Raw genomic sequence first — 12,047 nt, 5'->3', positions numbered from 1 at the left:
TGGGCTGTTTTTTTTTTTCTTTTCATTGAAGTATAGTTGATTTACAATGTTGTGTTAGTTTCTGCTGTGCAGCAAAGTGACTCAGTTATACGTATATATATTTTTTCATGTTCTTTTCCATTGTGGTTTATCACAGAATATTGAATATAGTTCCCTGTGCTTTATAGTAGGACCTTGTTGTTTATCCATCCTATATATAATAGTTTGCATCTGCTAATCCCAAACTCCCAATCCATCCCTCTCCCACCCCCCTTTTCCCTTTGGCAACCACAGGTCTGTTCTCTATGTCTGTGAATCTGTTTTTGTTTCGTAGATAAGTTCACTTGTGTCATATTTTAGATTCCATGTTTAAGTGATATCATATATTTGTCTTTCTCTGACTTACTTCACTTAGTATGATAATCTCTAGTTGTATCTATGTTGCTGCAAATGGCATTATTTCATTCTTTTTTTATGGCTGAGTAACATTCTATTGTATATATATACCACATGTTCTTTATCCATTCCTCTGTCGATGGACATTTAGGTTGTTTCCATGTCTTGGCTATTGTGAATAGTGATGCTAGGAATATAGGGGTTCACGTATCGCTTTGGATTAGAGTTTTGTCTGGATATATGCCCAGGAGCGGGATTGCTGGAACATACGGTAACTCTATTTTTAGTTTTTTGAGGAACCTCCATACCGTTTTCCATAGTGTCTGCACCAATTTACATTCAATTGTGGACTGCTTTTGTATCATCCCACCTAGTCACCCATCCACACCTTTGTTTAGTCAATCATCAAACACACACCACTCAGCCCAGCCGAGCTGTACTGGAAATTACTTTGTCATTTTCTTAAATAACAGCCTTATTGAGATACAGTTCATGTGCAATTCACTCTGTAAAGTGTACAATCCAGTGGTATTTAGTACATTCCCACAGTTATGCCACAATCATCTCTATCCAGTTCCAGAACATTCCATCACCCCAAAAGAAGCCTGTCCCCATCAGAGTCACCCCCTATCCCCAGCCCCTGGCAACCAGGTATCCACTCTCTGTGTCTGTGGATCTGCCTGTTCTGGACGTTTCCTATCAGTGGAATCACACACTGTGTGTCCTGCGTCTGGCTTCTCTCACTGAGCATCATGTTCTCAGGGTACATGCACATTGTAGCGAGTGTTGTGGCTTCACCCCTTTTCGTGGCTGAGTGATGCTCCCGCGTGTGGAGGGACCACGTTGTGTGTATCCCTTCACTTGCATCTGACAGGGCTGGGATTAGGAGGAGGAGAGGAGGAGATTTGGTCAAGTGCAGGTTCAGATCCTGTCTTCCTGCATTTTTTTTTTTTGGGGGGGGAGCACAGGCTCTGGACGCGCAGGCTCGGTGGCCATGGCTCACGGGCTCAGCCGCTCCGCGGCATGTGGGATCTTCCCGGACCGGGGCACAAACCTGTGTCCCCTGCATCGGCAGGCGGACTCTCAACCACTGCGCCACCAGGGAAGCCCTGTGCATTAATTTTTAATTGTGGTAAAATACACATAAATATAAAATTCACCATCTTAACCATTTTTAAGTGCACAGCTCAGTGGCATTAAGTACCTTCACATTGTTGGCCAACCATCCCCACCATCCATCTCCAAAACTTTCTCATCTTCCCAAACTGAAACTCTATCCCCATGAAACGCTGACTCTCCACCCCTCCCCCAGCCCCTGGCCCCCACCATTCTACTTTCTGTCTCTGAATATGACTAGGGTTAAAACATACTGCTTCACACATTCTGTAAGACCCTTACAAGCTTCCATTTCCATTTCCACCTCCCATTCTGTATATACTATTGCTTAACTTCAAATATGTTGTAAAATAAATCTCATAGCACATTGCTGTTAGTTTTCTTTAAAAGGGAATTATCATCTGAAGACATTAAGAAATAATTATAGGGCTTCTCTGGTGGCACAGTGGTTAAGAATCCGCCTGCCAATGTAGGGGACACGGGTTCGATCCCTGGTCCGGGAAGATCCCACGTGCCGCGGGGCAACTAAGCCCATGCACCACAACTACTGAGCCTGTGCTCTAGAGCCCACAAACCACAACTACTGAGCCCGTGCACCACAACTACTGAGCCCGCGTGCCACAACTACTGAGCCTGAGCTCTAGAGCCCACGAGCCACAACTACTGAAGCCTGCGTGCCTACAGCCCATGTTCCAAAATGAGAAGCCACTGCCATGAGAAGCCCGTGCACGGTAACAAAGAGTAGCCCCCGCTCACCGCAACTAGAGAAAGCCCGCGCAAAGCAATGAAGACCCAACGCAGCCAAAAATAAATAAATAAAAAATAAATTAATTTTTTAAAAAAACCCTGAATGCAGTAAGGAAGAGACTATTTAAAAAAAAAAGAAAAAGAAATAATTATATTGGGACTTCCCTGATGGTCCAGTGGATAAGGCTCTGCACTCCCAACACAGGGGGCCTGGGTTCGATCCCTGGTCAGGGAAATAGAAGAGCCTGCATGCTGCAACTAAGACCTGGCATAGCCAAATTAAAAAACAAAAAAATTGCATTAACCACATTTTGTAAATTTCTTGTGTCCTTCATTCCATTGCATAGATCCAAATCTCTGGTAACATTTCCTTCTTTCCAAAGAACTTCCTTTAACATTCCTTTCTTTTTTATTTTCTTTTTCTTTCTTTCTTTTTTTTTTTTTTTTGGTGCCAAAACCTAGGAATGAAAACATTTCTTTTATTGTATGTCTACTGGCCACACATTCACTCAGCTTTTATTTATCTGAAAATAGGTATTGCCTGGGACTTCCCTGGAGGTCCAGTGGTTAAGACTCGGCGCTTCCAATGCAGGGGGCCTGGGTTCAATCCCTGGTCGGGGAACTAAGATCCCGCATGCTGCGCACGGCTTGTGGGGTCTTAGTTCCCCGACCAGGGATAGAACCCAGGCCCCCTGCAGTGGAAGATCAGAGTCCTAACCACCAGACCACCAGGGAATTCCCACTTTATCTCTGATTTCCAACACTTTAATTTATAATGTGCTTGGTTGTGCTTTTCTCTGTGTTTATCTCCTCTGGGGTTCATTGAGCTTCTTAGATTGTGGTTTTATAGTTACTATATTTGGAAACTTTGTGGCCATTCATTCTTTGATTTTTTTAAAAATAAATTTATTTATTTATTTATTTTTAGCTGCGTTGGGGCTTCGTTGCTGTGAGTGGGCTTTCTCTAGTTGCGGTGAGCGGGAGCTACTCTTTGTTACTGTGCACGGGCTTCTCATGGCAGTGGCTTCTCATTTTGGAACATGGGCTGTAGGCGCGCAGGCTTCAGTAGTTGTGGCACGTGGGCTCAGTAGTTGTGGCTGACGGGCTGTAGAGTGCAGGCTCAGTAGTTGTGACGCACAGGCTTAGTTGCTCCACAGCATGTGGGATCTGCCTGGACCAGGGCTCGAACCCGTGTTCCCTGCATTGGCAGGTGGATTCTTAACCACTGCACCACCAGGGAAGCCTCATTCTTTGGTTTTTTGTTTGTCCTTCTTCTCTCTCCTTCTTTCTAGGACTCCAGTTATGTATATTAGATTACTTGATATTGTTCTACAGGTCACTGAGGTTCTGTTCATCTTGTAAGCGTTTTCGCTCTCTGTGTGCTTCATTTTAGATAGCTTTTAAGTCTTTAATTTCACTAATCTTTTCTTCCTCAATGTCTAATCTGTTATTAATTCCATGTAATGAATATTTTTCATATGTTGTACTTTTTCAGTCTACAAGTTCCTTGATTTATTTTTTAAATCTTCCTTTTTCACTCTTCATTGTGTACATGTTTTCTTTTCAATCTTTGAGTGTATTTGTAGTAGCTATAGTATAGTCTTTGCTTATTCTCGTCTCTCTGTTATTTCAGGGTCCATTTCTCTTTTTTTGGTCATGCTGAGCAGTATGTGGGATCTTCGTTCCCCGACTAGGTATCAAATCCGAACCCCCTGCAGTGGAAGAACAGAGTCTTAACCACTGGACCACCAGGGAAGTCCCCAGGGTCCATTTCTATTCATCCCTTTTGTTCTCTTGTTCATAGGTTACATTTTCTTGCTTCTTCACATGTCTACTAATTTTTTATTGAATTTATTTATCCAGTTTCCAGTTCTTTCTTGTATAGTTGTGTAACGTATGATGTTACTAATTTCTATCACCATAGATTAATTTTGCCTGCAATTGGACATCATGGCAATAGAACCACACTGTGTACACTCTTTTGTGTTCACCATTGTGTCTGTGTAATTCATCTATTTTGTTCTGTGTATTAGTAATTTGTTCTTTTTCTCTTATAAATTTTTATTTATTTATTTATTTTTGCCTGCATTGGGTCTTTGTTGCTGCGCACGGGCTTTTTCTTTTTTCTTTTTTTTTTGGTTAATAGCAACTTTGATTGTTTCACTGGTGAAGCAGGCTTTTTCTAGTTGCGGCGAGTAGGGGCTACTCTTTGCTGTGGTGTGTGGGCTTCTCATTGCGGTGGCTTCACTTGTTGTGGAGCACGGGCTCTAGGTGCACAGGCTCCGTAGTTGTGGCTTGTAGGCGCTAGAGCACAGGATCAGTAGTTGTGGCGCACAGGCTTAGTTGCTCTGCGGCATGTGGGATCTTCCCAGACCAGGGCTCGAACCCGTGTCCCCTGCATTGGCAGGCGGATTCTTAACCACTGTGCCACCAGAGAAGTCCCAGTGATTTGTTCTTTTTTGTTGCTGCATAGTATTCCGTTGTTGGATATACCACAGGAGTTATATATCCATTTTATGTCAATGGACATTTGGATCATTTTGAGTTTTGGGCTAATATAAATACGGCTGCTGTGAACATTCTTATCCAAGTCTTTGGTGGATGTATTTATGCATTCTTGTTGGGTACAGTAGTAGAGTTGCTGGGTCAAAGGGCATACATATATTAGCTTTAAAAGATACAGCCAGGGGATTTCCCTGGTAGTCTAGTGGTTAAGACTCTGTGCTTCCACTACAAAGGCTTCCAGTGCAGCTGTTTAGTTTTACATTCCTACCTGAAATGTAAGACAGGGGAGTTGCAGTTGCTCCACATCCTTGCCACACTTGAAATTGGCAATCTTTCTAATTTTAGCCATTTTTATGGGGGTACAGAAATATCTCAGTGTGGTTTAAATTTACTTTTCCCTCATAACTGAGATACAGCAGTCTATTGGCCATTTGGAATGCCTTCTTCTTTTTTTTTTTTTTCGGTACGCGGGCCTCTCACTGTTGTGGCCTCTCCCATTGCGGAGCACAGGCTCCGGACGTGCCGGCTCAGCGGCCATGGCTCACAGGCCCAGCCGCTCCGCGGCATGTGGGATCTTCCCGGACCAGGGCACGAACCTGTGTCCCCTGCATCGGCAGGCGGACTCTCAACCACTGCGCCACCAGGGAAGCCCTGGATATCTTCTTTTGTGAAATGCATATTCACAATCTTTTGCCATGTTTTAACTGGTTTGTGTTTTTCTTTGCGATTTGTAGGAACTTTTGTTTGGTTGTGCTTTATTTTCTGTTTAACTGTATTGTGGATATAAGTCCTTTGTCAGATATATGTATTGCTAATATCTTACCCCAGTTTGTGGCTTGCTTTTTTACTCTCTTTATGGTGGATCACAGTGGCAGGAACCAAGTGTATCTCATTCACTGGTCAGGCCTGGCACAAAGTAGGCTGTCAATAAAGTTCGTTGAATGAAAGACTGTGTTGAAGTCCTAGTTCTGAGCCTCAGTTTTTCCACGTGGCCATGTTAATCCCTGTCCTGCCCATATCACAGGATTTTGTGAGATGTGCCGGAGACTCAGGATCGGTTCGCCGCAGAGTCGGTTTTGGAAGTTCTCTGACACCGTCAGCTTTTAGAATCAGAAAGGGCGGAGCTGGGTCCTTCTCCAGGATCCACCCTGGGAAGCTCCACGTGGGCGCCCCGCCCATAGCAGGCCCCCCGCCCATAGCAGGCCCCGCCCACAGATGGGCCCGCCCACACCTGTCACTTAACTGAGGGGCGGGCCAGGGAGGGAGCGCTTAGAGGGCGTGGTTACAACCGGAACGAGGAAGTAGGTGGAGTTCCGGAGGTCACTGACCTATGAGAGGGAAGAGCCCTGAGCTGAAGGGGGCGCGGCCGAGCGGCCCGGAGGCCGTTGTCTGCGTTTCCATTGGGCTGTCTGGCGTTGTCAGGGAAACGCGGCGTCTAGGGGTGAAGGGGCGGGGTTTATAGGGAGGCGGGTCCTATGGGGGCGGGCCGCCCGGCCGGGTTACCGCCGTCAGCTGACCGGCCGCCATTTTGTCCGCCATTTGCAAGCGGCGCGGAGCCGGAGGGGAGGGGAGCGCGGCCTGCTGAGCGGGTCCGCTGCCGCCGCCGCCCCGCCGACCGCCGCCGACCTGGCCTGGGAGACCGTCCCGCCGCGGCGGCTGGCAGCGCAGCGCTCCGCGGGCGGCAGACGCGGCCCCCCGGGCCCCCTCAGGGCGCCTGGCCGCGGGCCTCCCGGGGTTCGGGCCCGGCGGCAGCAGCCGCGATGGCCCTCAAGATGGTCAAGGGCAGCATCGACCGCATGTTCGACAAGAATCTGCAGGATCTGGTGCGCGGCATCCGCAACCACAAGGAGGACGAGGTGAGCCCGGCGCGCTGGCCCGGGCCCGGATCCGGACCCGGACCCTCGCGCCGACGCAGTCCGACCCCGGCCCTGACCCCGACCCCGGCTTTGCCCCTGATTCCTGCCCCCAGCCCGCCCCCGAGGCCCCGCACCCGGCTCGAGCCCCGGCTGCCCGCGGCCTGGGCCTCCGCACTCCCGCTCCGTCTCCGAGCCTTAGTTTATTGCCCGGCGTTGGGGGCCCGCCTCTTCCCCGAGGGTGGCCCGGAAGAGACTTCACAGCCCACCCCCGCCCCCCCAGCGGCGTATCTCCAATCTTGAGTGTGGTTCTCGGTCTCCTGTTCAAAAGGGAGGGCCCCCGGCCCCGCCCCAGGCCTTGGACTCCTGGTTGGGGGACTCTCCTCTCCGCGGGGGAACCCCTGGTGGGATAAATGCACGTCCAGGCCTTGCCTCGTGGGCCCGTGTCCCCCGGAAGGTGGGGCCGCGCCTCTTACGGGGTAGGGGGGTGGGGCAGCGGATGTCCTCGGCCGAAATGAGGAAGCCGCTCAGGGGTCCTGGAATAGGGAAGCCGACTTAAACTAGACACCCGAAAGTCGGAGGGAAAAGGTTTTCCAGAAGTAATGTAATCGTGGGCACCATTTTCTTCCCTCCCGCCACCCCCCAACCTGTGACCTAGATTTAGGAGGATCGGGGACAGTTAGTGACCACCAGACCTCTGACTTCCATGAATGGACGCCCAAGCTTGCACTTACACAATGGGGTGTTGGAGAAGGTCCCCTTTTCCTGGCTGGAGAGTGAGGCTGCCCGAAGGAGAGCAGCTGTTAGACATTGTGCAGGTCCCACTACCAGATTACACTCCGCCGGCCCTCACAGTGGCTCCCGGGAAGCCCAGCAGTACCCAGAGGAAGGTGCGGAGAAGTTAAGGAATTTGCTGGGAGGCACCAAGGGCCCTGGGCTCTGTCCTTCAGCTGAGAGCCTGAGTTCCTTGCCTCTTTGTTGCACTTTCTCAGAATGGGTGTGACCTCGCTGAAATGTAATTAGGTTGTTTTGGTTCATTTCTGTCACTCCTTCTCTTCTCTGGCTACACTTGGGTTTTAAATCACGTTGGAAGCTCTGGCCAGCTGCGTTGGTTACAAGTGTAGGGAACTCTTGGTCTGATTTTCAGTTTCTCTTTGAGTTGAAAGAGTAGCTGGTTGGCCTGCATTTTATTTTATTTTATTTCAATTTTTAAAATATTTATTTATTTTATTTCTTTTTGGCTGCGTTGGGTCTTCGTTGCTGCGCGCGGGCTTTCTCTAGTTGCGCCGAGCGCGGGCTACTCTTCGTTGCGGTGCACGGGCTTCTCATTGCGGTGGCTTCTCTTGTTGCCGAGCACGGGCTGTAGGCGCTCGGGCTTCAGTAGTTGTGGCATGCGGGCTCAGTAGTTGTGGCTCATGGACTTAGTTGCTCCACGGCATGTGGGATCTTCCTGGACCAGGGATGGAGCCTGTGTCCCCTGCATTGGCAGGCGGATTCTTAACCACTGAGCCACCAGGGAAGCCCTGGCTTGCATTTTAGATACTAAGCATGGCTAAGTGAATTTGGAAGGTGTCTGTACCCTTAGATTTCTTTTTCTGTGCCAGTTGGCCTCCTGATTTTCCTGCCTTGGTTAGTGGATGTTACTGAGCAGTCTGTTCCGGGATTCTGAGGAGGGGCCGAGGGGTCTTTCCAGTAGAGAGATGCACAATGCAGTTAGGGGGGGTCTGCTTTTTACGGCGTGTGCCGGTCATCACTGGTAGTACCCTGGGCTGTGCTCTATTCATTTGGGATTGATGGCGCTGTCCCCACAGGCTCAGAGCCTACTAAATGGGGTTTTGGTGGTGGAGGTGCTGGTGCTGGGAGTCCTCAAGGCAAGGTTCCACGCGAATACTGCCCTTAGCCTGTTGGCGATTCCCACAGACGTGGCGTTGGGATGTGGAGGTTTCCTCATCAGAAGAGTTGTGATCTGGAGGGTCATTACTGGTTCCAGATGTTCTGGAGCACAGCAGGTGGCTGTGGGGTGACTCTTCTAGCCCCAAGATGACTTCTTCCCTTCTACCCCGCCTCGCCCCACACATTCCAGGGAAGACTTCTGGCAGCAGTATAGTTTCCCCTCAAAGTAACATTTCTTTTTTAAGGATTTACTTATTTATTTTTTAATTTAATTAATTTTTGGCTGCATCGGGTCTTAGTTGCAGTGTGCGGGATTTTCGTTGTGGTGCATGGGCTTCTCTCTAGCTGTGGCGCGCAGGTTTCAGAGTGCGTGGGCTCTGTAGTTTGTGGCACGGGGGCTCTAGTTGAGGCGTGTGGGCTTAGTTGCCCTGCGGCATGTGAGATCTTAGTTCCCCGGCCAGGGATCGAACCCGTGTTCCCTGCATTGTAAGGCAGATTCTTTACCACTGGACCACCAGGGAAGTCCCCAAAGTAATAGATTTTAGCTTAAAACTTATGTGTGGCACCACAGAAGTGAGGGTTATCGGTGACTTTAAAAGCCATGTGGGAAGGCAGTGTGATTTAGTATTTGACTTTGGGAGACCCGCATCCTGGTTCTTGGGTCTCTTTGGGTGACCTGGGGAGAGCCCCCTGATGTTTTGAAGTGGGGGTGACAGCCACCTCTCCACCTTGCTGAGTGCCTGTGAGGGTGCAGCAAGTGACAGAATGCAGGCTTCTGTGAGCCCCCAAAAGAAGAAACTAGAAAATCCGGATCACTGGTGGAGTAACTTGTTTTTTGAAACTTTTGTTTCAGCTTATGATACTAAGTGTATGCATGCCTGTGAGTTGGGTTACCATGGAAAATATATGTTTTCCAATGAGTCAAAGAAGTTTGAGAAACAGTTGGCTAATTCACCTGTTTCTTGGATGCTTGAGTTTGTTTCAGTCCCTAAGATACAGTACAGGTAATGTTGGCAGGTAGGTGGAAATTCACTTGCGAATGTCCTTGCTTCCAAAACTTGGGTATGACTAGGAAAAAACAAATGACTTTTTAACGTTTCATTCTTATGAGTACTTTTAATGTTTTGGGGAAGGGTTTTTCCTTTCAGTCTTTTAAATTATACCCGTAACTTTTTGTAACGAGCTTAGCGTTTATTAAGTCAAAAGGTAACATTCTTCTCCCCAGAAATCAATTTGAGAATTTTTTCTGTGCGTAGAAATTGAGGGAGGTTCTGTCTGTTAAGATTCTGTCCTGGTCTTGCCTGTTAGCCTTCCTGAGTGCTGTCCACGCACGCCAAGTGCTCCTGAGGGCTTAGACCTCACGAGTGTGGGTTCCACGTGGGGCACTGCAGTTTATGTACCCTGCCCCCCAGTGGCGTTGAGGTGGGTTCCATGTTTTCTGTTTGGTGCCACAGCTTATTCCATCAGGCGACACTCAGCAGTATCAGCCAGGGTTTGGGTGGTGTCTGAGTGTTTTCTCTTGGGTCTAAAAATTTCCGACCCACTTAACTGAAGTTTCTGAACTTTATTTTTAATTTATTTGTTTGCTTTTTAAATATTTATTTGGTTGCACTGGGTCTTAGTTGCAGCACACAGGCTTCTTAGTTGTGGCATGTGAACTCTTAGTTGCTGCACACATGTGGGATCTGACCAGGGATTGAACCCAGGCCTCCTGCATTGGGAGCACAGAGTCCTATCCACCGCACCACCAGGGAAGTCCCCTGAACTTTGTTTTTATTTATTTGTTTTAAAATTTTTTAAATTTTGTTTATTTTTTTTGGCTGCGTTGGGTCTTCGTCGCGGTGCACGGGCTCAGTGGTTACGGCGCATGGGCTTAGTTGCCCCGTGGCATGTGGGATTTTAGTTCCCCGACCAAGGATCGAACCCGCATCCGCTGCATTGGAAGGCGAATTCTCAACCACTGGACCACCAGGGAAGTCCCGAAGTTTCTGAACTTTAAAAAATTCAGTTTTAATTGTGTGTGATCGGCTGTGTGTATCTGCAGGTTCTGTATTTGCCAATTTTGGATTGGAAGTATTTTTTAAAAAAATTCCAGAAAGTTTCGGGACTTCCCCGGTGGTCCAGTGGTTAGGACTCCATGCTCCTAACACAGGGGGCCTGGGTTCGATCCCTGGTCAGGGAACTAGGATCCCGCACGAAGCAACGAAGATCCCACGTGTTGCAACGAACACCTGGCACAGCCAAATAAATAAATAAGTAAATATTTTTTAAAAGCATATATTATATATGTGCTGTTACATACATTAAACACATTTTAAAAATATTTCCAAAAAAAAAAAATTTCCAGAAAGTTTCAAAATACCAGACTTGAATTTGCCGAATGCAGGCAACCATTTACACAGCACTTGCACTGTATCAGGTATTGTAAGTCATCTAGAGATGATTTAAAGTGTACCGGAGGCTGTGTGCACGTTGTATGCAAGTCTGCGCCATTTTATACAAGGGACTTGAGTGTCTGAGGATTTCGGTGTCTTCGGGGGTCCTGGAACCAATCCCCCACAGATACCAAGGGGTGACTGTAGAGAGATATTTTGAAATTGGGTATAATCTGGGATTAAGATGGAACTGTGTGAAGTGCTGATATTCTAGTTCTTCTGACCTCAAAAATGGCAATTTCCTGGGGTTCATCCTGGTGCCGAGGTGTGTGGGGCTCCTCGGGCTGTGAGGTGTGTGTGGGGCTGGCCCTCACTCCAAGGACAGTGACGAAAGCACGTGTTATGTCTGGCACGGCTAAGCACTTGGTGCTTTTAAGCTATTTCTGTAAGATTCCTTTTAACAGCTTCTGAGGAGAGTGAAGACAGGATGTTTAGTAAATGGGTGGTTACCCTAAGTCAGGGTCTCTCCCCCTCGGCACTGCCCACATCAGGGCTGGGTCATTCCTCTGAGGGGGGCTGGCCTGGGCGCTCTGGGGTGTGGAGCAGCATCTCTGGCCCCGCCCATCTGATACCAGGCCATGCCCAGTCTCGACAACCACAGTTTCCCCAGACGTGGCCCAGTGTCCCCTGGGGGGGTGGGATTGCCCAGACGAGAACCCCTGACCCAAATTGATAAAGGAAAATTTCCCAGAATTCCCTAATGCTGGTCCTTCATCCAGGCGTCCCTTGTCCCCTGTGTTGTCATTGTGTTGTTGGACGCTGTGCTATTGTGAGATAAGATGGCCTTTGTCCCTGCTCCTGTCGCAGAGCTCCTGGAGCTTTTGTCGTTTCCTAAGCAACAGAGGTAGTAGGGGCATCCTTGTTGGGATATTTGGTCGCCGCCCCCGGTTCCTGACACTGAGCTGCTGAATCCCTTGGGGTTTCCTGGGTGATTGGAGTGTCTTTTGTTCTAATGAGATGATCCGGGGTGGGCTCCTGGGTGGGACTGGTCACCAGAAAGACCAGGCCGTGGTTTGAAGCTTCACACCCGCTCGCCCGCCAATCCTTCGGAGAGGGGAGAGGGGCTGCAGGTGGAGTTAATGATGGATCATGCCTGCGTGATGAAGCCTCCATAAAAATCTAA

General features: G+C 48.6%; 1 protein-coding gene across 8 annotated transcripts in view; it reads left to right on the top strand.

The window, feature by feature from the left end:
• The first annotated feature begins 6,270 nt into the window (after positions 1 to 6,270).
• The window catches only part of AP3D1 (adaptor related protein complex 3 subunit delta 1), a 44,837-nt gene continuing 39,060 nt past the window's right edge, over positions 6,271 to 12,047 (top strand). For 4 of the 8 annotated variants that reach the window (XM_022557057.3, XM_089905720.1, XM_089905719.1 and 1 more), the window contains exon 1: positions 6,272 to 6,599. In XM_022557057.3, coding sequence (XP_022412765.1) covers positions 6,504 to 6,599 — 96 coding nt within the window. In that variant the 5' untranslated portion in view covers positions 6,272 to 6,503. Of the gene's footprint in view, positions 6,600 to 7,254; positions 7,487 to 12,047 lie in introns of those variants that run through there. The other 4 variants (XM_089905721.1, XM_089905718.1, XM_089905722.1 and 1 more) reach the window with 2 other exon arrangements.

Source organism: Delphinapterus leucas, unplaced genomic scaffold (genome assembly GCF_059928025.1).
Source record: "Delphinapterus leucas isolate spDelLeu-1000000601 "Yukka" unplaced genomic scaffold, BTC_Dleu_Yukka2 spDelLeu_asBTCV2_sq25, whole genome shotgun sequence".
NCBI classification, from domain to species: Eukaryota; Metazoa; Chordata; class Mammalia; order Artiodactyla; family Monodontidae; genus Delphinapterus; species Delphinapterus leucas.
Note: the sequence above shows the minus strand (reverse complement) of the source record. Positions and strands in the feature narration are given on the sequence as shown.